This window comes from Lepeophtheirus salmonis, chromosome 13, assembly GCF_016086655.4.
Source record: "Lepeophtheirus salmonis chromosome 13, UVic_Lsal_1.4, whole genome shotgun sequence".
NCBI lineage: Eukaryota > Metazoa > Arthropoda > Copepoda > Siphonostomatoida > Caligidae > Lepeophtheirus > Lepeophtheirus salmonis.
This window is the reverse complement of record NC_052143.2, coordinates 46168120-46193373: the sequence shown is the minus strand read 5'-3', so window position 1 is coordinate 46193373 and position 25254 is coordinate 46168120. Positions and strand designations below refer to the sequence as shown.

Genomic DNA, 25254 nt, shown 5'->3' with positions numbered 1-25254 from the left:
GCCCAGACTCTTATTTGATTAATTAGAATACGTTATCTCAAAATATATATATATATATAAAACTATGGAATTAAGTTATTGTAAAGAGTTATCAATAGTTATTTTTTCAAAAATGAATATAATTATTTTCTAAAGATAGTTTTAGAATATTTTTTATTACATTTTTGAGACACGTCATGATTGCACATGGTATTTGATGAGCTTACACAAAAAGAAGTAAAAATCTTTGAAATATTTCATCAGTGATTATTAATTTGTTATACAAGTTAAGTCTGTGTATAATTAATTTGCAAAATTAGTACTCTTGCAAAATAGCAATACTTTGGACCAAAGAATTAATGTAATATATGGTTTCATAACCCAATTCTTTGATAAAGAAACGCCAACGTTACAAGGCTTAATATGACAAGCTTAGTACCCAGTGTCATACAGAACAATGAAGTAAATGGAAACAATTAAAACCTTAGACATTATGTAACAAAAATTTGCAGGAGATTTATTGATGAAAACTTGATCAAACATATTCCCAACTCTCAAATACTTAAAAATGATTTTTTTTTACTCTAAAACAGATAGAATAACAGGATGGAATAATGAACTTTCATTAACTGATTGTATTTAGTAATGGTGACCGTAGGGAGCATAGCCGTATCCAGCATGGGCATATCCGGAAGAGGGGTTAGCTTCAGCAGATCTCTTTCCGTAGTGGGATCCGTGGCTGTATCCATAAGAAACGGAGCATAACCGTATCCGTAAGAAGGCTCTGCATCAGCAGATCTCTTTCCATAATGGTGTCCATAACTGTATCCGTAAGAAACGGGAGCATATCCATATCCGTAAGAGGGCTCAGCTTCAGCTGATCTCTTTCCGTAGTGGTGTCCGTGGCTGTATCCGTAAGAAACAGGAGCATATCCATATCCGTAAGATGGTTCAGCTTCAGCGGATCTCTTGCCATAGTGGTGTCCATAACTGTATCCGTAAGCTACTGGAGCATATCCATATCCGTAAGATGGCTCAGCTTCAGCAGATCTCTTTCCATAGTGATGCCCATAACCATATCCATAGGCTACTGGAGCATATCCATACCCATAAGAGGGCTCGGCTTCAGCGGACCTCTTACCGTAGTGGTGCCCATAGCTGTATCCGTAAGAAATAGGAGCATATCCATAAGATGGCTCAGCTTCAGCAGATCTCTTGCCGTAGTGCTGTCTATGACCATATCCGTAGGCTACTGGAGCGTATCCATATCCATAAGAGGGCTCAGGTTCGGCAACGACAACCGCTGCGAAAAGAGTGAGGGCAACAGCCTGGTACGAAATCAAAATGATAAGACGAGAATATTTGAATGAAATGAAGAAATAGATACTTACAATGCACTTCATATTGACTACTTTGCTTTGTATTTGAGCTAGAGACTTCAATTAAGCGAATGATGATCATTTACTGTATTCTCTGCTATTTATAGAATGAGATAGAACCATGCTTTCACTGCCTCCAGTTTTTGTTTTTTTTCATTTCTGCATGTACGCACACACACTTATATTTACGTTGCTCTTTACGCAGTTAGGTTGTCTTTTCGGACTTGTATGTTTTTATCTTCCTACATAGTTACAAGAATACACACCCGCGTTAATGATTTCATTATATTATAGTAATATATTGTAAAAATACTAAATGAATGGATGCAAATTCACGAACATACGTAATTACGTGTTAAGAAGAATAGGATTGGAATTATGTTACATATTATGTATACCTTAATTATTTTATTCAAAACGTTTTGCATGTAGACTCAATATCAGTAGATGACTAAAAGACCATAGAATGATAAATTAATTGTAGTTCGTTGATGAACTTAATACACAAGTATTTATGATTAATACTGTACAGTCTTGATTTAGGATTGAAGACTACAGTCCCGTCTAGTTCACTCTCAGCCTGTTCAAGTTCAGTATTGCACATCCCCCAAAAAAACTTATAAAGTTTGGTTCTTGATGACGAACTCAACTTTATTTACATCAGTTTTAGTACTGACTTTCCGAGGTAACAAAATTCTTAACTATTTGTCCCGAGGACTGATAGAACCAGTACAAAGATTTTACTGGACACAATAAATAAGGAATGACACAATATTATTCATCACATCTAAGAAAAGAAGAATATCTAAAAATTTGACGGGTGTACTTAAACTAAATTACAAAATTTTAGATTTTAACAATGAGATATTGACATCAGAAGAAACAGGACGTATGTCTGAGGAGAAGACGACTGTGGTGTCGACTCCTTTAATGAAATACAACATTAACTGCAAGTAATATTGATTTGATGGTGCTCTAATTGGCAAGGTAGTTTTATTTTTTTAGGAGATATAATTGTATTATGGATATATCACTAACGTGTACCATGGAACAGCACTGGATCCACCTTGCTCCACAACTCATATTGTGAAGTGTTCAAAAAGATCTGGTATAAAATAACATTAGCTAATTTGGGAATTTTTATTCATTAAATATAGTTTATTTATTAATCTGAAATCATAAAATAGGTTTGACATTTTTACTTTGATATAGCAAGATTTATCGCATTAAAAAGACATCATTCATAACCATTTCTTCAGTATAATTTAAGATTAAATATATAAGTATATAAATTCTATAAAATCTTTGGGTAATTCCTTGTTTCAGTATTTATTTTGAAAGGATTATGTTTTGATTTTGTCAAGAAAAATATGTGACAACATTAATGAAAAGTGATTAATTTTGACTCTGTTTGTTCCTTGTAATTAGTTTACAATTATGATTCATTTATATGTATATATACTGTTATGACGAAGGATATGACAATATTATTCTAATTAATAAAATACCTTTTAAGCACATTCATCTCCGTATAAATAAAGCAAATTTTGACTGTTTTGATGTTTGAATATGTCTTATTTTTAAAAGCTACTACAAAACCCATAAAATAAGAATGTAGCAACAAGCGTGTGATGCTAAAAGTCAGCGTTTTATATTTTAAAAAGTTGAGGGACTATACATCTAGGGTTATAAATCATAAGTTGCTTTTTTGGTTGAAACCTGACTTCTTTTTAAAGCTTTTATCATATATCCACATTTTATTCTTGTTGAGGAGAACACATGTAGTTAGAAAGTGTAACCACGAGTGAGTGTGCTAAAGGAAAATCCTATGTAGGATTGAAGAATATTAAAATGGATAATTTATTAAGTATAGCTAGAACGTAAAAACCTTGAGTATAATCAGTTCTAGCCAAAAACCTCCCACATTAAGTTAATTCTATCTTTAAAAAGATTTTATGACTCAGTTATGATAAAATTTTAACTGTTGAAATTATGAAAGTTAGTCCTTGGCTTGAAAATAACATTAGGATCAGACTCATACAAACACTGTCTTTTTGTCCATATTCAAACTAGTTGTGGCACACTTACTAAATTTGTAATCTCCTGAGTTATTACATTGTGTTTTTTAATTTTCTTCTTAAACTCAACAATAAGCTAAAATATTAAAAAATTCTTCTATGTAATTACTACAATATGTGGGAAAAAATGAGGGAAAAAAATATTTCGCATAATTGTTTTTAAATTTTAAAAATAATTAGGAAGATCAAAAATCAAACATAGATTACAAATTATCGAATTTTCCAAATCAAATGACTGCAAACAATTCTACATTTAACAAAATGATTTATTCAATATTCAAGACTAATACAAAAAAAAAAACTCTTTTTATCGAATTATTCAAAAGTATTGATTATAATGAAATTGATATTTTATGTTAAATGAATTATAATGATAAAATTGTATTGAGACTTTTATAAAAAACAATAACAATATGTTCAGGGATATAATACATTTTCCTAAGATATACTGAAACATTATTCAGAATAATTATTAACGTTTTACTTTAGTTGCAAGTTTATTAAGAATAAGATTTGATTAAACATGATCTAATCTTCCGATTGCATTGATATTTTTGTTTGTAGTTGATGGATTGAATAGGAAGAATACTCGATTGAATGATTGTATTTAGTAGTGGTGACTATAGCCATATCCAGAATGGGCATATCCGTAGGTAACGAGAGGATGACTCTATTCATAAGAGGGCTCAGTAGATGTCTTTCCGTAGTAGTGTCCTCTGCTAGATACGTATTAAACAGGAGCATATTCATATCCGAAAGATGGTTCAGCTTCAGCGGATCTCTTGCCATAGTGGTGTCACTCACCTTATCCGTAGACTACTGGAGCATTTTCATATCTGTAAGAGAGATCAGCTTCAGCATATCTCTTTCCGTAGTGATGTCCATAACACTATATCCATAGGCTACTGGAGAATATCCATATCCGGAAGATAGCTCAGCTTCGGCAGATCTCATCCCGTAGTGATTTACATGGATGTATCCGCCGTATCCACTATGGCCGTAGCTATAACTAGGTTTATGCAAAGACAACGGCGACTGATAAAGCAAGGAAAAGAGCCTGAAAAAATGAAAACATAGGTATTGGAATATCCAGGAAATGAATGTACTTGAACTTACAATGCACTTCATATTGACTACTTTGCTTGTACTTGATTTAGAGACATAAAAACAAAAAATGATGTTTTTAAATTAAAATGTCCTAGTATTTATAGTAAAGCACTGCTTGAACTTTCACTTTGAATCTAGTTTGGAACTCACACACCCCTTCAAGGCATTGGCAGAGACACATCCATTCTTCTGTAGTGTAAAATTAAAGGTATTTACTGTAAATGGTAGAACGAGATTGCAATATTGAATATCAACTAGTGACGCATTTATTTTATTTATGGCAAAATCGATTATATGATGGCTTTTACATTTATTGGACCATGACTGGTCTTATTTATTCGTCTATGTTCTTTTTTAGATAATGAATAGATTGAAAACCATACTTTTTCTATCGACACCTCTCTTTAAGCATTTACCTAGTAGTAACATTTAACATAGAAACCACTAGACGGAGAATGATAATACATTTTTGTGCAACCATACATGTGTTTTAGATTGTTGTTGGTTACAAGAGTACCAAATTGTTGTGATATCTAAAACTATATAAACTATTTAACTATTATCCATAGTTTTTGTCTTCATACTTTTCAGGATTTTTGACTCATATATCTGATATTGAAAGCAGGGAAACATTATTTTTAATGCTGGAATATTAAGTAGTATTTTGTAGATTTTTTGCAAATTGTAATCGAGGTTGGGACTGGTTGCAACGCTTTTAGATTTTTGCGAAATCAACCCATTCCTAATATACGCGAACTGTTGTTTTATTTATTTAATTTTACCACAAATTACATTTGAATTAAACTTGTTGAATGTAGCATTTGTTCCGTAGTCAGGATTGATTGCTAAAGATAAATAATGAAGTTGGTTTATAAATAAAGAAATTAGACTTATTTATTTTGTTCGATTAATAAATGATTATACTTTTCATGATGATTAGATGGAAATATCTTAAAGTAGACAAAGATACAATAACATTAACCTAATAGATTGATTATTCATCAGGATTATAAATACATCGTTGAAATTCACTAAGGCTAAAAATACTTAAATCGAGAAAATATATCTATAGAATTTTAACAAGTATTTAGAGAAACATAAAAAATATATTTAACAATATTTATAAATGTATAAAAGTTATACATTTATTCAATTGAATCCCCGTTATATGTAATTATTCACTCCATACGAAATGATAAAGACTTATGGACATTTAACACATCCATTGGAAATATAGAAACTCAATGTCACTATCACTGCTGGTCATGATTCCAAGGATTATATGAAGTCTGGTATCTTTATTTTGAACATGATAGAACCATTACGTCTCATTTCAGCTATCCAGCGACCATTCTAAATATCTGTCTACGATCTAATATTTAATATTTCACCAAATTATTAGCAATGGAGACAGTTGAATGTCTCAAATTGTGTTTCTGGCCATAATACTGATAAAATTTCTGGATTTTCCAGTGATTCTTACTTTATCGTATTTGGGATGTGATTTTGACATAATTATTAATTTATAAATGTCTAAATAAATTAATATTTTTTCATTAATTGTAGAACTTTCCAAAATATGCATTTTTAGTTCCAAAGTATAATTTGTAGAAATAACATGAATATTATATTTTAAGTGTGATATTTTTGCTCTTATACATATGTTTTGACTAATTCGGACATTTTATTTAGTAAAAACGTATGCTTTTATTGAAAAAACCTTATATTTATCTCTCGATATCAGTTAATTGAGAAAATTCATTATTTTAATACAACCAAAAAATTTAAAATAATTGTAACGAATTTATAATTCAATACGATTAAAGTTCTTTTCCATTTTTTAAACCATGTTTAAATGGGGAATTAGCATTTTTACTTATATCAATTTTTAAGCACAGTGACTTAGAAGGACGCTGACTTTCATAAAAGTAAAACAACTCCATGAATTACAATATGACTAATAATCTAATATTAAGTATTGGTGTAAATCTTATACAAATACAGGGCGTTTTCCTTAGGTTGTTCCATTTTTTTAAACAACTAGTTAAACAATAAGCTATACACCATGACACCACTTTGCAGATAATACACTTATACTTAGTTTTCTCATCCCCTAGTAAAGTTCAAACATTTTAAGGTTTAATTTAGAAGTATTCAAATAAGAAGGCACACACAGCTCAGGCTCTTATTTGATTAATTAGAATACGTTATCTCAATATATATATATATATAAAACTATGGAATTAAGTTATTGTAAAGAGTTATCAATAGTTATTTTTTCAAAAATGAATATAATTATTTTCTAAAGATAGTTTTAGAATATTTTTTATTACATTTTTGAGACACGTCATGATTGCACATGGTATTTGATGAGCTTACACAAAAGAAGTAAAAATCTTTGAAATATTTCATAAGTGAATATTAATTTGTTATACAAGTTAAGTCTGTGTATAATTAATTTGCAAAATTAGTACTCTTGCAAAATAGCAATACTTTGGACCAAAGAATTAATGAAATATATTGTTTCATAACCCAATTCTTTGATAAAGAAACGCCAACATTACAAGGCTTAATATGACAAGCTTAGTCCCCAGTGTCATACAGAACAATGAAGTAAATGGATACAATTAAAACCTTAGACATTATGTAACAAAAATTTGCAGGAGATTTATTGATGAAAACTTGATCAAACATATTCCCAACTCTCAAATACTTAAAAATGATTTTTTTACTCTAAAACAGATAGAATAACAGGATGGAATAATGAACTTTTATTAACTGATTGTATTTAGTAATGGTGACCGTAGGGAGCATAGCCGTATCCAGCATGGGCATATCCGGAAGAGGGGTTAGCTTCACCAGATCTCTTTCCGTAGTGGGATCCGTGGCTGTATCCATAAGAAACGGGAGCATAACCGTATCCGTAAGAAGGCTCTGCATCAGCAGATCTCTTTCCATAATGGTGGCCATAACTGTATCCGTAAGAAACGGGAGCATATCCATATCCGTAAGAGGGCTCAGCTTCAGCTGATCTCTTTCCGTAGTGGTGTCCGTGGCTGTATCCGTAAGAAACAGGAGCATATCCATATCCGTAAGAGGGCTCAGCTTCAGCTGATCTCTTACCGTAGTGGGATCCGTGGCTGTATCCATAAGAAACGGGAGCATAACCGTATCCGTAAGAAGGCTCTGCATCAGCAGATCTCTTTCCATAATGGTGGCCATAACTGTATCCGTAAGAAACGGGAGCATATCCATATCCGTAAGAGGGCTCAGCTTCAGCTGATCTCTTTCCGTAGTGGTGTCCGTGGCTGTATCCGTAAGAAACAGGAGCATATCCATATCCGTAAGATGGTTCAGCTTCAGCGGATCTCTTGCCATAGTGGTGTCCATAACCATATCCGTAGGCTACAGGAGCATATCCATATCCATAAGAGGGTTCAGCAACGACAGCAGCGGCCGATAAAGCAAGGAAAAGAGCCTGAAAAAATGAAAACAGAAGTATTGAAATATCCAGGAAATGAATGTACTTGAACTTACAATGCACTTCATATTGACTACTTTGCTTTGTATTTGAGCTAGAGACTTCAAAAGAACGAATGATGTCTTTGAATTGAAATCTCCGAGTATTTATAGTGAAGTACTGCTTGTACTTTCTCTTTGTTTCTAGTTTGGAGCTCACACACCCCTTCAAGGCATTTGCAGAGACACATCCATTCCTTCGTCTTGTAAAAGTGAAGGTAATTACTGTAAAAGTGTAGATAGACGGAGAGTGCAATGAGCGCTAAATATTTAACATTAAAAAATCACATTTAGCATCACGTATTGTTGACTCATTAAAGTTTGGTTAGGATACATCAATAGAACTCAGCCCATTTTTTAATTTTCAAACGGAACAATTCTATAATAATAGCCAATACATATGCTTCCACATGTATAATAAATTATAATATAGACATTCGTGTTATTAGTTAATATGATAACATATTTTATAAGTATCTATGGTACAAATAATCAAAAGTTATATATATATATATATAATCAGCATAATTCAAAATTAAATATCTCAGATTTGTATTATTATTGATATAAGATATTTTTAGTAAAATAATTTTATTGTCCAATGTTTTTGAAGATCGTTGATATTAACTATTATATTATGAGGTTTTGAAATTATGACTCTAAAATACTATAATATAATCATATCATATAAGATACTTTTTACTTTGTTTGAAGGAATTTATGTTTTTAGTTCTATTATGCTATCTATCACTATGGAAAACTCAAACAAGGGATGTTACAGGAGAAATAAACAAATATATTTGTCGTAATAATAATAAGGTTTATAATGATTCAAATGACTAAACAAAGCTGAAAAATAAGATTAATAGAAAATATATATTGTATTTATCTTTAATATACTTATTATTTAGAATGTAACCAAAAATATTTTCTTTAATCAGGAGTGAAATCTTTATCATAAGAGTTCTTTTGCCTATTGTTTTGCCGAACAAGATTAATTTTTTCACTGTAGCAAAATTTATAGTTATTACAATGTACATATTCTTAGCAGTTATGTTTGATTTGTTACATAAACTCTAACCTAATTTTCATTCTTCTTTGATATTGTATTAATTAAGCCTTCCACATTTATTTTATCGGTAGTGGCAGTAAATAATAAATATTAAAGGATTTCTGAATGTAAAATAAATATTCGAAAGATATGGGTTTCATATAAATAAAACTATTGTATAACATGATTAATAGAAATACAAGGTTATACCATAGCGCGTGTAAAACCGATGTTTGACTTCGATTACACTTTTAATATTGACGTCATAGTAGATGAGTGGTTGCATGTTTTTTAAAATCTGTTTTTCTTACCCAACAGTTGGTGTAATACATTAAATTGAAATTTCTAGCAATAGTAACGTCATAAACAATGAGTGACTGTGTGTTAAAAATCTACCTGTTAAAAAATACATCAGTTTCTGGCAAGTCTAGTAAGTTTAATCGACTATAATTTCTTTACTGACTTTATTAGACAATAAATATATCAACATAAATGGATAAAAAAAATTATAAATAAATAAAAGAAGCCGTTTCATTATATTTACCGACTGGTCCATTAGAATCTGAAAACTTTGAATTTCATACTTCAACAAGATATATTTCATTATTTAACAATAGAATTTCAACAAAATTAATATCATAATTAGATATATATCTGAGCTCTCTTAATAATTTATGTAACTCAAAATAGCGGCAAGTTTGGCTTCCAAGCGGCGGCCAAAGGCCTGGCACATGCTGTGGATATTTGTCTGGGTGTCTCAGTACTCAGTAACAGTGGCATTGAGGGCCTCAGTTTTGGATGACAGACGTTTCAGACCTTCCCCTCGAAGGTTAATGTTCGGAGGCCAAAAGTGTCTAAAAGAGCTTTAAAGAAATCAAAAGAGTCTTGCAGCCTATGAATGGGGTTCTTTATACATAGTACAATATCACATTAAATTAATTTTCGGCTAAATTAAATTTTGTTTCTATTATAACATTAAACACTATATTTTATAAGTAAAAACTTATATTTAAATTTCAGAAAAAAATAAATTGAATGTCTGTTGTTCAATCAAGAATATGAGTCAGGAAATTAATTCACCCAGCATCTTGATAGCTATCTAACAATATATTTAAAAAAGATGTTATTTCGGCTATATAAATTTGAAATTTTTCAATATTCTGTAAACATCATTTCAAAACTTCTATTTGAATGCTGAGTATATTATAAGTGTGATAATTTTGCATAGAAAATTTTTATCTTGCAAAATTTAGACAGAGGAAATTTTTATCTGTAATAGACTTTTTTTCTTTTTGATTAAAATATACTTAATTCAGGGTTAATAAAATAAATTGGTTAAAAGTTTTTTTTATTAGGAAAAAGTTGTAACTCCGTTATATTTTGTATGGTAAGTAGTAACTTAATACTTAAGTTATATATGAGTATGGCTCAAAAGAATATAAGAATTCACACGATAAAGGAGATTGAATAAAAAATATGAATAGATGTATGGTTATTGAGTACGAGCCATTTATGACATGAATGTCATTAGTGGACAAATATTCTTAACTATCATTATGCTGCAATTCAGAAGAAGAGATATGGGTATTTGAAATTGTAAAAGGATTAATTCGAGTCATCCTTTTACATCGATAAAATAGATCCAGTTATATAAAAGTTAATGTATATTTTGCATTAATGGGTTTGTTATTGCAAATAAAAGAAACTAAATTTCTATTACTAATTTTTTAAATAAACGTTAAGAAAAATTTAGGTATCAAAATGTATAAAATCAATTTATAAAAAAAACAATAAATGAAACCACCATCAAAATACTGAAAACTTCATAATATGAAAAAATTGGAAGTAAAAAGTATTGAAGGATAATAAATAGTTTAATAACTATTTCTGTATCACAGAAAGTAATAACTACATAATAATATAAAGCAATTTGTTAAAAATATATCATGGATGAGGGGCATAGAAAGTATATTTTTTTGAAGGCTAAGGAAGATCATTTTGGAAGTAAAAATTTAAAAAATATTTTTTATCAATGCATACATGCAAAAATTAAACGTTTAAAATTTTTTGTATTTGTCTCTGAATTAAACAAATTGAGCGAATATCATGCACAGGAAAAAACAATATAATGCTTTATCTCCCTATAAGGGTTATGAGTGAATATTGATGAACTAATATTCATGAATACATCGGACAACCGGAGTTTATACACCTGTAATAATGATTCCATTCGAGTAAAAATAAATCATAATGTTCCGCAATTCTGTCTGAAAAATCGAAATAAAACAATATTTTTGAAAAGGTCAGAAATGTTTATTTATTGTAAGTCCAGCAGCAGTTTTATTAAGAAAAGGATTTGATCAAATATGATCTCAACTCTCAATTACTTTGGTATTTTTGCTTATATGTTGATAGATTAAATAGAAGGAATGTTCGATTGACTGATTGTATTTAGTAGTGGTGGGCATCGGGAGCATAGCCGTATCCAGCATGGGCATAAGATGGCTCAGCTTCAGCAGATTTCTTACCTTAGTGGAATTTATGACCATATCCGTGTGAAACAGGAGCATATCCATATCTGTAAGAGGGCTCAGCTTCAGCTGATCTCTTGCCATAGTGGTGTACATAACCGTACCCGTAGGCTACTGGAGCATATACATATCCGTAAGAAGGTTCAGCTTCAGCAGATCTCTTACCATAGTGGAATCTATGATCATATCTGTATGAAACAGGAGCATATCCATATCTGTAAGAAGCCTCAGCTTCAGCAGATCTTTTGCCGTAGTGGAATCTATGACCGTATCCGTATGAAAAAAGGAGTTTATCCGTAAGAGGGTTCGGCTTTAGCTGTTCCCCTGCCATAGTGGTGTCAATAACCTTATCCGTAGGCAATTGGAGCATATCCATATCCGTAAGAGGGCTCAGCTTCAGCAGATCTCTTTCCGTAGTGGTGTTCGTGGTTGCATCTGTAAGAAACAGGAGCATATCCATATCCGTTAGAGGACTCAGCTTCAGCAAATCTCTTTCCGTATTAGAATCCATTACCGTATCCATATGAAACCGTAGCATATCCATATGCGTAAGAAGGTTCAGCTTCAGCAGATATCTTGCCATTGTGGTGTCCATAACCATATCCGTAGAATACAGGAGCATATCTATATCCATAAGAGGGTTCAGCGACGACAGCAGTTTATGTACTTGAACTTACAATGCACTTCATGTTGACTACTTTACTTGTATTTGAGCTACAGACATAAAAACAAAAAAATGATGTCCTTGAATTGAAATCTCAGAGTATTTATAGTAAAGTACTGCTTTAACTTTCTCTTTGTCTCTTGTTTCGAACTAACACACCCCTTCAAGACAATTAGAGAGACACATCCATTACTCTGCAATATAAATTTAAAAGTAATTACTGTAAATGGTAGAACGAGATGGCAATGAGCGCTAAATATCAACAAAAATTAAAATGTACATTTTTTATATCAGACATCATTGACTCATCAAACATCGAGTAGAATAAATTAATGTTATTTGGGTTGTAATATAACTTTCTTACTTGTACAATTATAAATGAAGAACAACATGTACATAGAATAAAGTGAGTTTTTTTATTCGTGAGTATATCTTATAATATCCACAATCATTAAACAAAAATATCCCCCTTCTACCCCAACCATGGCTTTCAATACGGTCCTGATTGTGTAGTTCCCCTTCATTACATAGTCATTGGACATATCAGCCTACTCCTTCTCAATGGAGATAGACAGAGAATCAACTTTGCTATTGGGGGATTTGCAATCTTGCTAATTACGATGCTCCATATTCCATACTTTAGTGGTGAGCAATGGGGTGAGCAACAAGTTTGGATGCCAGAAATATGCGAGGTTTTCCTTGCACCAATCTTGAAGTATTATGATGTTATGGTTGTTGTTTAGAGGTAATAGGCATTCAACTAGGGTTCATGCCTTCATATCCTCATAATACTACTTGGCCCCAAGTCTTCTATGAAAATCTTGTTGTGTCCTCTACTTCCTGTCTTCCTAGATATACCTTTTCCAATGTTAATTAATCTCCTGACCTTACGGACAAACTCAACACAATTTATGCAACCTTATTGACTGGTTGATGGACGTTAAGTAGATCTTTAGCTCAATGATTTCTGCCTTAATATTAATTGACGTATCACAACTAATAATACAGCGTATTAAAGTTAATATATTTAGCAAAAAAAATTCTTTTCATTAACCAAGCATCGCTTGATAATAATAATCTCTCTAAGAAATCTCGAATTAGCCCAGTTCAATTTGCTTACGCACACTGTACTTATACATAAATAAGACTAATCATACAAGGGTTTACTTTAGTCGTAGGTTTATTGAGAAAAGTATTTGATCAAATGTGATCTCAACTCCAAATTATGTTGGTATTTTTGCTTCTAAGTAAATAGATTGAATAAGAGGAATACTTGATGGAATGATTGTATTTAGTAGTGGTGAACATAGGGAGCATTGCCGTATCCAGTATGGGCATATCTGGAAGAGGGGTCAGCTTCAGCAGATCTCTTGCCGTAGTGGAATCTATGCCCATATCCGTATGAAACAGGAGCATATCCCTAAGAGGTTTCAGCTTCAGCTGATCTCTTTCCATAAGAGTGGTGTCCATAACCGTATCCGTAGGCTACTGGAACATATCCATATCCGTAAAAGGGCGCAGCTTCGGCATATCTGTTGTCGTAGTGATTTACATGGCCTTAGCCTCCGTATCTGCATCTACTGTGGTCATAGCTATAATTAGGTTTAGCAAAGGCAACGGCGGCTGATAAAGCAAGGAAAAGAGCATGAAAAATGAAAACATATATGAAACATCATTGACTCATTATATTTAGTGTCGAATATATTTATGCTGTTTTACCTTTAATATAACTTTTCTTTCAAGGACAAAAAAATCAAAGATATGAATATTTATAAAAGATATTGCAAATTAAATATTCGTGTTAGTTTTATTTAAAAAAATCCAATATATTGAACAAGTATGATACAAATCGTGAAAAGGACAATGTATTATTCAAAATTGTTAAGCATAATTTAAAGTTACAATATCAAAATTTTTGATACAACAAGTATTATATTGTTTTTTCCTCGATCTTTTTAACACGTTCAAATCCACTAATACAAAAAATGATATTTAATATATTTTTTGTAAAATTATTTATAGTTGAATGATTATTTTATAATTTATCTTTAAATTTACCAGCTACCAATATAGTGATCTTTAAACAGGGTTGGGACTCTTATGTCCTGACATAACTTTATTATTTCTTTTTTTTTAATATTTTTTATAAATTTAAAAATAGTATTGTAATACAAAATCCATGATTTTGAACAAAACAATTATTTTTTTCTGACAAAAACAAAACTTTAAATGTACTACAAAAAATAAATGGCCTAGATTCTATTTATAATTAACACAGACTTCACATCTGGATCTTTTGTCTACAAATTATATCCAGTAGACACAACGATTTGGTAAGCGTATATTTTTGCTGATTGAGAAGTTGATTTTTCCTCTTTTGGTTGGTTTGAAGGCCACCGCAGAACTAAGGGGGCTTCTATTGTAATTTATCATGATGCAACATTTTTCTAAACTGTAAACAAGTTATATTAAAACTATTTAATTCAAATACGTAATATAAGCATTTGGCCATGCCCTAGGAATGATTCCGAAAAAAATTATGTGTAACCAATTAATTTTTGTTGGACCAGTTCATAGATGGCACAATAAAATCTGCTTTGTCTATGCCTCTCATGTATTTGTTATAACAGAAACGATTTTTGGGCAATCCAAAGTTTTTTGGATCCGTCTCGCTACTTTCTTGTAATTATTTGCTTCTCAGTCTCATAATAGTTTGAAAGCAAATGAACGCTTTACTATCCCTTCATTTGTAATTGGGCTGTACCAAATTCTGTAATCAGAGTAAATTCGTTATCTTTCCATAAGTTATTGGTTAAACGCTTTGTGTTTTGACGAATACTTTCAATGCAAAAAAATGATGTTTTAATAGATATTCGTATACAGGGATTGATAAAAAGTCATTACCAAAGTAAAATTTGTGATATTTTCTAAATAAATCAGTGCTGGCATAAATCATAACATTTCCACCGCGGACAAAATCTGTGTGCATATTTCATAATTTGGAAATATAACCATCCATATCAGCTCGAGTCCATATTTATACCAACGTTTAATTGGTTTCATGGAATTATATTGTTTTAGTAAGTTATGTCCGTAGCTGATATGCTCACTTACATGAAAGAGTAACATAATTTTTTTATAAAATGCATCTATGATGGACTTAACTTTATACAGCTTTTCAATTTTTCCAAAGTTTACATCTTAATGATAATGAAACTATGCCAACGATAGTAAAAATGGCAAGTCGGTGCATCAAAGAAAAAGGTAGTAGATTCATCATAGAACAGCCAAACGCAATATCAGATTATAATAAATATATGGGTGGAGTTGACAAATTAGACTAAAATTTGAGCAAGTACATGATTAATTAACAAACTAAAAAGTGGTGGCCTCTTTTCCGGTTTTGTGTGGATGCATCGTTCAATAATGCTTATCAACTATTTGGTTCGTAGCCTCTAAACCAAAGACAAAAAAAAGTTGATTTTCTTTAATTTAGATGAGAAATAAGGGAAGTATACTATAAAATATTTAAATCAGAAAGGATGAATATTATGTTTTCAACACCCAAAACAAAAAATGGGAATTTTGATATTTTCTATCACAAAAAAGACCACAGGATTCTCAAATTAAATCAGTGACAATGTGCAAAATATTTCAAAACAGGTAAATATTATTGTCAAAATGCAACATTGGACTCCATCCTGATTGTTTCTAGGATTTTCATTAAAATAATTCAAATAAAGTTAAATATAAGTTAATACTTATACAGTTTTCAATATAAAAATATAGATATCAAAATAAAAATAAATTTATATTAATTTCTAATTTTGGGTTTCATTCACCTAAGAAAATATAACTCAAAAATTTGCATTTTTGAACAAATTTTTTATAATTTTTATTAATATTAATGATAAAATAATTATACTTTTCATGATGATTAGATGGAAATATCTTAAAGTAGACAAAGATACAATAACATTAACCTAATAGATTGATTATTCATCAGGATTATAAATACATCGTTGAAATTCACTAAGGCTAAAAATACTTAAATCGAGAAAATATATCTATAGAATTTTAACAAGTATTTAGAGAAACATAAAAAATATATTTAACGATATTTATAAATGTATAAAAGTTATACATTTATTCAATTGAATCCCCGTTAAATGTAATTATTCACTCCATACGAAATGATAAAGACTTATAGACATTTAACACATCCATTGGAAATATAGAAACTCAATGTCACTATCACTGCTGGTCATGATTCCAAGGATGATATGAAGTCTGGTATCTTTATTTTGAACATGATAGAGCCATTACGTCTCATTTCAGCTATCCAGCGACCATTCTAAATATCTGTCTACGATCTAATATTTAATATTTTACCAAATTATTAGCAATGAAGACAGTTGAATGTCTCAAATTGTGTTTCTGGCCATAATACTGATAAAATTTCTGGATTTTCCAGTGATTCTTACTTTATCGTATTTGGGATGTGATTTTGACATAATTATTAATTTATAAATGTCTAAATAAATTAATATTTTTTCATTAATTGTAGAACTTTCCAAAATATGCATTTTTTAGTTCCAAAGTATAATTTGTAGAAATAACATGAATATTATCTTTTAGGTGTGATATTTATTCTCTTATACATATGTTTTGACTAAGTCGACATTTTATTTAGTAAAAAACATATGCTTTTATTGAAAAAACCTGATATTTATCTCTCGATATCAGTTGATTGAGAAAATTCATTATTTTAATAAAAACGAAAAATTTAAAATAATTGTAACGAATTTATAATTCAATACGATTAAAGTTCTTTTCCATTTTTTAAACCATGTTTAAATGGGGAATTAGCATTTTTACTTATATCAATTTTTCAGCACAGTGACTTAGAAGGACGCCGACTTTCATAAAAGTAAAACAACTCCCTGAATTACAATATGACTAATAATCTAATATTAAGTATTGGTGTAAATCTTATACAAACAGTGGGCGTTTTTCTTAGGTTGTTCCATTTTTTTAAACAACTAGTTAAACAACAAGCTATACACCATGACACCACTTTGCAGATAATACATTTATACTTAGTTTTCTCATCCCCTAGTAAAGCTCAAACATTTTAAGGTTTAATTTAGAAGTATTCAAATAAGAAGGCACACACAGCCCAGACTCTTATTTGATTAATTAGAATACGTTATCTCAAAATATATTTATATATATAAAACTATGGAATTAAGTTATTGTAAAGAGTTATCAATAGTTATTTTTTCAAAAATGAATATAATTATTTTCTAAAGATAGTTTTAGAATATTTTTATTACATTTTTGAGACACGTCATGATTGCACATGGTATTTGATGAGCTTACACAAAAAGAAGTAAAAAATCTTTGAAACATTTAATAAGTGATTATTAATTTGTTATACAAGTTAAGTCTGTGTATAATTAATTTGCAAAATTAGTACTCTTGCAAAATAGCAATACTTTGGACCAAAGAATTAATGAAATATATGGTTTCATAACCCAATTCTTTGATAAAGAAACGCCAAAGTTACAAGGCTTAATATGACAAGCTTAGTACCCAGTGTCATACAGAACAATGAAGTAAATGGAAATAATTAAAACCTTAGACATTATGTAACAAAAATTTGCAGGAGATTTATTGATGAAAACTTGATCAAACATATTCCCAACTCTCAAATACTTAAAAATGATTTTTTTTTACTCTAAAACAGATAGAATAACAGGATGGAATAATGAACTTTCATTAACTGATTGTATTTAGTAATGGTGACCGTAGGGAGCATAGCCGTATCCAGCATGGGCATATCCGGAAGAGGGGTTAGCTTCAGCAGATCTCTTTCCGTAGTGGGATCCGTGGCTGTATCCATAAGAAACGGGAGCATAACCGTATCCGTAAGAAGGCTCTGCATCAGCAGATCTCTTTCCATAATGGTGTCCATAACTGTATCCGTAAGAAACGGGAGCATATCCATATCCGTAAGAGGGCTCAGCTTCAGCTGATCTCTTTCCGTAGTGGTGTCCGTGGCTGTATCCGTAAGAAACAGGAGCATATCCATATCCGTAAGATGGTTCAGCTTCAGCGGATCTCTTTCCATAGTGATGCCCTGTATCCGTATAACCATATCCATAAGCTACTGGAGATCATATCCATAACCCCATAAGCTACTGGAGCATATCCATACCCATAAGAGGGCGGACCTCTTACCGTAGTGGTGCCCATAGCTGTATCCGTAAGCTACTGGAGCATATCCATATCCGTAAGATGGCTCAGCTTCAGCAGATCTCTTGCCGTAGTGCTGTCTATGACCATATCCGTAGGCTACTGGAGCGTATCCATATCCATAAGAGGGCTCAGGTTCGGCAACGACAACCGCTGCGAAAAGAGTGAGGGCAACAGCCTGGTACGAAATCAAAATGATAAGACGAGAATATTTGAATGAAATGAAGAAATAGATACTTACAATGCACTTCATATTGACTACTTTGCTTTGTATTTGAGCTAGAGACTTCAATTAAGCGAATGATGATCATTTACTGTATTCTCTGCTATTTATAGAATGAGATAGAACCATGCTTTCACTGCCTCCAGTTTTTTTTTTTTTTTTCATTTCTGCATGTACGCACACACACTTATATTTACGTTGCTCTTTACGCAGTTAGGTTGTCTTTTCGGACTTGTATGTTTTTATCTTCCTACATAGTTACAAGAATACACACCCGCGTTAATGATTTCATTATATGTATAGTAATATATTGTAAAAAATACTAAATGAATGGATGCAAATTCACGAACATACGTAGTTACGTGTTAAGAAGAATAGGATTGGAATTATGTTACATATTATGTATACCTTAATTATTTTATTCAAAACGTTTTGCATGTAGACTCAATATCAGTAGATGACTAAAAGACCATAGAATGATAAATTAATTGTAGTTCGTTGATGAACTTAATACACAAGTATTTATGATTAATACTGTACAGTCTTGATTTAGGATTGAAGACTACAGTGCCCTCTAGTTCACTCTCAGCCTGTTCTATTTCAGTATTGCACATCCCCAAAAAAACTTATAAAGTTTGGTTCTTGATGACAAACTCAACTTTATTTACATCAGTTTTAGTACTGACTTTCCGAGGTAACAAAATTCATTACTATTTGTCCGAGGACTGATAGAACCAGTACCAAGATTTTACTGGACACAATAAATAAGGAATGACACATTATTACTTATCACACCCATGAAAAGAAGAATATCTAAAAATTGTACGGGTGTACTGAAACTAAATTACAAAATTTTAGATTTTAACAATGAGATATTGACATCAGAAGAAACAGGACGTATGTCTGAGGAGAAGACGACTGTGGTGTCGACTCCTTTAATGAAATCAACATTAACTGCAAGTAATATTGATTTGATAGTGCTCTAATTGGCAAGGTAGTTTTATTTTTTTAGGAGATATAATTGTATTATGGATATATCACTAACGTGTACCATGGAACAGCACTGGATCCGCCTTGCTCCACAACTCATTTTGTGAATGGTTCAAAAAAGATCTGGTATAAAATAACATTAGCTAATTTGGGAATTTTTATTCCTTAAATATAGTTTATTTATTAAGATTGAAATCATAAAATAAGTTTGACATTTTTAATTTGATATAGCAAGATTTATCGAATTAAAAAGACATCATTCATAACCATTTCTTCAGTATAATTTAAGATTAAATATGTAAGTATATAAATTCTATAAAATCTTTGGGTAATTCCTTGTTTCAGTATTTATTTTGAAAGGATTATGTTTTGATTTTGTCAAGAAAAATATGTGACAACATTAATGAAAAGTGATTAATTTTGACTCTGTTTGTTCCTTGTAAATAGTTTACAATTATGATTCATTTATATGTATATATACTGCCATAGATAGTTTTTTTAATAAAATATTCCTAACTATTTATTTGTTTTAATATTTTCTAATGTTTTGTTGATTGATTCAGTTTTTTTGATGATCATATTAGCATAATAAGAGACAGGACTTACGTCTTAGGGGATAATGACTGTTGTGTTGACTAATCTAATGCAATCAAGATGTATAAAGAAAATACAGAAAGTCCTTTCATTGTGCAGTTTCAAAAGCATGGATTTCATATAAAGCAGTATTAGAAGTTATTCGGACTCTACGTATAGTGCTGTATATTCCTCTAATATCTTGGTTTTCTATATTTTGATAATAAATTATAAAAAAGTATATTTTGAGATAAACAAGAATTTATGTAGTTTTTGACGAGTTTGTTTATACTACAGTGCCTATATATACTGTAGAAGTGTATAATTTTGCATTTCAGAAGTTGGAGGGGGTTCTGTAGGTATTTGATTTGATACATAGATTTAAAACCTTCATTTATTACTTATCATACTCGTACAAGCATGCAATTATATATATTATTTACGTTAAGACTATTTTAAATTCAAAGTATTGATATGAACGGATTAAAAATCAAGTAAATACCCAGTTAAGATTAAATTTTATAGGTACCCTGTCTGGCACACATTATTTTAATTTATTTATTTTGAATAAAATGTTTCTTTTACCTAACCATACAAGGAAAACTAATAAAAAGTGGACTTAGAAAAATAAATCTTTGTGGATTACATATAATGCAGATTTTTCTTGTTCCTTAAAACTGCAATTAATGGGGACCCCCTGTTAAATTATCAATATCCCCTTAGTCATGAAATCATCTTATCTTCCCTGTTTAGAGTGGGAAATTAGGGCCTCCACCCCCCCTATTTTGTGGACCGTGAATGGTAATTTACACTCCTCAAATATGAAATGTATTCAAATTTATGACATTTAGTGCATTATTTATGTATGGCAAGGGTGTGACTCAACTCAACGCTGTAAGTATATATGCATGTAGAAATGAGACAAAAGGGAGTCGCTATTGAAATTCAATAATATAAATAATTATATGTTTGTGGAAAGTGTCATTTTAAAATGGTTGTAAAATGATCAATAAGAAGTTGCTTACATGGGGGTTTATGAAAATTTGAACTTAGAGGAAATGCTTAAAAATATTTATATTTTTAATCGTACATAGCAAAGTGTCTATAGTCAAGTTTAGTTCTGACTCGGTCCAGTTTAGTCCCACATATCAGTCATAAAACTGATAAAGATCGGACCTTACTCACGCAATTTTATTTCATCTTTTTTTGTTAATTCAGTTCTAGTAATAACATTCGAAAAGGCCAGTGGTCTTCAGCACCGATCCCAAGTACTTATAGGACAACTCCTGAGACTGGACGAAATAAGTAGGGGCAGACTATTGGTTTTTGAAATTAATTATTAGGTTGTCTTTGGTTTTCAACCATAAGTTAATATAGAAGAAAAGACCAGAAAATAAAGAAGAAGTGTATTTTTATTTGAGTTTAGAGCATTAGTGCATGTAGTTAGGGACTTATAAAATAAGATCATATTATCATGATTTACATATAATGCATGTCAATTACACTGTAGAATAAAGCAGTTTTATTTTCCGGTAGTGCAGCAAAATTGACATATGGTATGAAAATTATCTTTGCTATATAGCATTGTAAAAAGAAAAAAACTCTTTACCAAGTCAATATAGATACTAAGTTGAGTTTTTTAGTTATTTTGTATTAAATAATTTGAAAGGCATTTTTTAAACATATAAAAAGTGCTTAACTTAAGTGATTTTTCTTTTAATGGTCCTATTGAATAAAAGTAGAGAAAAATGTTTGGAAAATTCGACAATCTACGAATTTTTTATTTTTTTTTCGGAAAGGAAAAATTTAAAATTTTCGTATTTTATTCTTTTTTTTTTTCTCCACAGGATTGGTCCAGAAAAAAAAAACTTAAATAATCTTTTTATAAGTTGGAATAATGTCTATCATAATAAATATATGCAAATTAATAATTTAACGCTATATTTTAATCCTTTTTGGTGAAAAAAATAGCTTTTATTTGAAACTTTGAACAAAATTTGCTATCTAAAGATGAGGTCGTAGAACAATGAAATTTGGCCTGGGTTATTTATTTACCACATGACAATTTTTTTCAAACTAACCGTTATCGAAATTTGGAAAAAATTAAAAAACTAACTACCCTACTGTAAAGGTAGAAGCGGGGTGGACGTGGTTTCAAGCTAGAGGGGAGATTCTAAAGTTTTCCTGGAAATACTGTCAGTTGCTATCGTACGTCAGAGTAGCTAAGAACGATCGCTTGACGTCGAAAATTAATATTACCAAAAAATGGTTTCACATAAAATTGAACTAACTGCAATTAAGCTCCTGAGTTTTTATTCATACGAATAATAAGCATCCTTTAATACCTCTCAATGAAAAGATATTTAGAGATAAACACAAAAATGTAAAACTACCTGTTATTAAAATTCTGAAGCTCGGTTTATTCAGTCTATGGACAATGGGGGAATACCTATTTGATACATATAATTTTCTAACATTTGTAAAATAAAAAACAACACTTTAAATGTGTATTATCATTACGTAATGAAAGTGAAACTTAAATAACTGATTAAACTTATTTGATTGCCTTTTGAAAAAATAGTTTTATATTACTGCAGCCTGTATTTAAAAATATATGATTAATTATATTGATTTTGATTTTTTTTTTGTGATCGCTAAGTTACAAAAATGTAACTTAGTTATGAATATCATATTATTGAAACTTTCTTCACTGATAGCTCAAATAATAATATTGCCCTTTTAACAAAATCATCCATTTATTTATCTAAAATATAATCATTTATTCACTTTTAGTTAATCTTATATTAATTTGTTATTTTCACGTAATATTTAAACCCAAATATGATCATATGGATATATAGGTACAACGCTGACACTATTATATTTTCATTATGCAAATGGAATGCATAGTCTCCAAATCTAAATTTGGGTAAAGATCAGGATAATAATTGAGACTAGTTTAAGTATGAGAGATTCTGGGAAATATCAATTTGTGGGGGTCTTTAGTTCCTAATTTGAAAACATAAGCTTAATTTGGAATCTTTTTTTATTTTTAGTAAATAAAATGAAGAGGCCCTTTAATAAAAAAAATCAAGCGTTGGAACTGATGGAAGTGCAGGGCCCACTCATTCTAAATAGGCATATTAACCTTATGTTGGTCCTGTCTAGGCATGATCTTTTTGTGCATCCAAAATATGGAATACTCTGTAAAGTAGTTCTTGAGGACTCAAAAGTTCTAAAAATCAACTTTTGAGTATTTCTGAGTTTCAAACTCTGGAAGTTTTGTTTGTTTGTTTTATATGTCTATTTTCTAACTCAAAGCTTTGGCCCTGTCTTGGTCTCGATACTCTAATATCACAGTTAGTTCTTCAAATTAAAAGTATTTTTTCAAAAGGTTTCGAACTTTTTTAAATTTGGGTCCTGCTTTGATCACTTGCATATCTTGGTTTTTCAATATATTCTCTTGTTCTCGGGTTACTTGGTGTCAAACAAAATACAAACCACTTTTTCAAAATATACACTATCTCTTTCTACATACAGCTCATCACATCTTTGTGAATTCTAATATTTTGGAGTAATAACTTCATTAATATTTCAGCCACGAAAACAATATACATCAATTTTTTTTTGGTTTGTTCATAGAAAGAACAGGATTTTTATACATTTTATTGATGGACATAACATGTAAATTATTATAAGAATGGAATTGCGTCTTGAGAATCAAAGAAATTATATATGTATATTTAAAATTAATACTTTATTCATCATTACGAGCCAGTAAAATTTCAACTCTCAAATTTTGCACTAAATATTGGCTAAATCACAGATGTTATATTTTGATTTAGTAGTGGTATCCATGGCCGTGTCTGTAGCCGTAACCAGCATTGGGATAGTATCCATAAGAAGGCTCAGCAGATCTTTTGCCGTAGTGGTGACCGTACCCGCTGTGAACATAGCTGTAAGGAGCATATCCATATCCGTAAGAGGGTTCGGCATCAGCGGACCTCTTTCCATAGTGGTGACCGTAACTGTATCCGTAGGAAACAGGGGCATAACCGTATCCGTAAGAAGGCTCAGCTTCAGCGGATCTCTTGCCGTAGTGGTGTCCGTGGCTGTATCCGTAAGAAACAGGAGCATATCCATATCCGTAAGATGGTTCAGCTTCAGCGGACCTCTTTCCATAGTGGTGACCGTAACTGTATCCGTAGGAAACAGGGGCATAACCGTATCCGTAAGAAGGCTCAGCTTCAGCGGATCTCTTGCCGTAGTGGTGTCCGGAGTTGTATCCGTAAGAGATGGGAGCATATCCATATCCGTAAGAGGGCTCAGCTTCGGCAGATCTCTTGCCATAGTGGTGTCTATGACCGTATCCGTAGACTTCTGGAGTGTATCCATATCCGTAAGAGGGTTCAGGTTCGGCAACGACAACGGCCGCAAAAAGAGCAAGGGCAAGAGCCTAGAAAGGGAACATTTGAATGTTATTTAAACATTTGACTCTTTTATTTCAAAAATTATTAATGAATATTTTGGAATACAATTGTAAGATCATCAAGGATGCAAAATAACTTACAATGCACTTCATATTGACTACTTTGCTTTTGTATATTTGAGCTAGAGATTGCAACAATAGCGAATGATGCTTGATACACCAAATGATAATGTATTTATACTCGGAGTAAGAGTTTTCTTTGGGCATGTTAATTATATTAACACACCTTTTCACTATCTTGTATTTTGAAAAATACATCATCGGTTCTAGACATCGCCTTTTTTCCACCTGGGATGAGGAAGAAGAACGAAGCGGAGCATAGTATAAAAAATAATTCCCAACCCGCATTATGCTCGTCTCATCCAATTTATATTGTCTATTCTCATTTTCCATTAAGAAAAGACAAATACAGC

General features: G+C 31.0%; 4 protein-coding genes across 4 annotated transcripts; all 4 read right to left on the bottom strand.

Moving 5' to 3' along the window:
- Positions 1 to 470: 470 nt before the first annotated feature.
- On the bottom strand, positions 471 to 1514 carry LOC121128193 (uncharacterized). Its single transcript, XM_040723770.2, is given in 3 exon segments — positions 471 to 734; positions 737 to 1307; positions 1371 to 1514. Coding segments are annotated over 3 exon segments (699 nt in total). The 5' UTR covers positions 1383 to 1514; the 3' UTR covers positions 471 to 618.
- Positions 1515 to 7185: 5671 nt separating this feature from the next.
- Positions 7186 to 8170, bottom strand: LOC121128194 (uncharacterized). The gene is made up of 2 exons (XM_040723771.2): positions 8081 to 8170; positions 7186 to 8021 (listed from the first exon to the last, which is right to left on the bottom strand). Exons 1-2 carry the CDS (start codon positions 8090 to 8092, stop codon positions 7332 to 7334), a joined length of 702 nt encoding a protein of 233 aa, XP_040579705.1. The 5' UTR covers positions 8093 to 8170; the 3' UTR covers positions 7186 to 7331.
- A 3452-nt stretch (positions 8171 to 11622) lies between these two features.
- Positions 11623 to 12970, bottom strand: LOC139907074 (uncharacterized). Its single transcript, XM_071893042.1, has one exon. The coding sequence runs from the start codon at positions 12276 to 12278 to the stop codon at positions 11643 to 11645; it is 636 nt and encodes a 211-aa protein (XP_071749143.1). The 5' UTR covers positions 12279 to 12970; the 3' UTR covers positions 11623 to 11642.
- Positions 12971 to 13599: 629 nt separating this feature from the next.
- Positions 13600 to 24949, bottom strand: LOC121128066 (uncharacterized). The gene is given in 5 exon segments (XM_040723634.2): positions 13600 to 13871; positions 18118 to 18431; positions 18545 to 18709; positions 24267 to 24808; positions 24923 to 24949. Coding segments are annotated over 5 exon segments (1305 nt in total). The 5' UTR covers positions 24935 to 24949.
- Between the last annotated feature and the right edge of the window lie 305 nt (positions 24950 to 25254).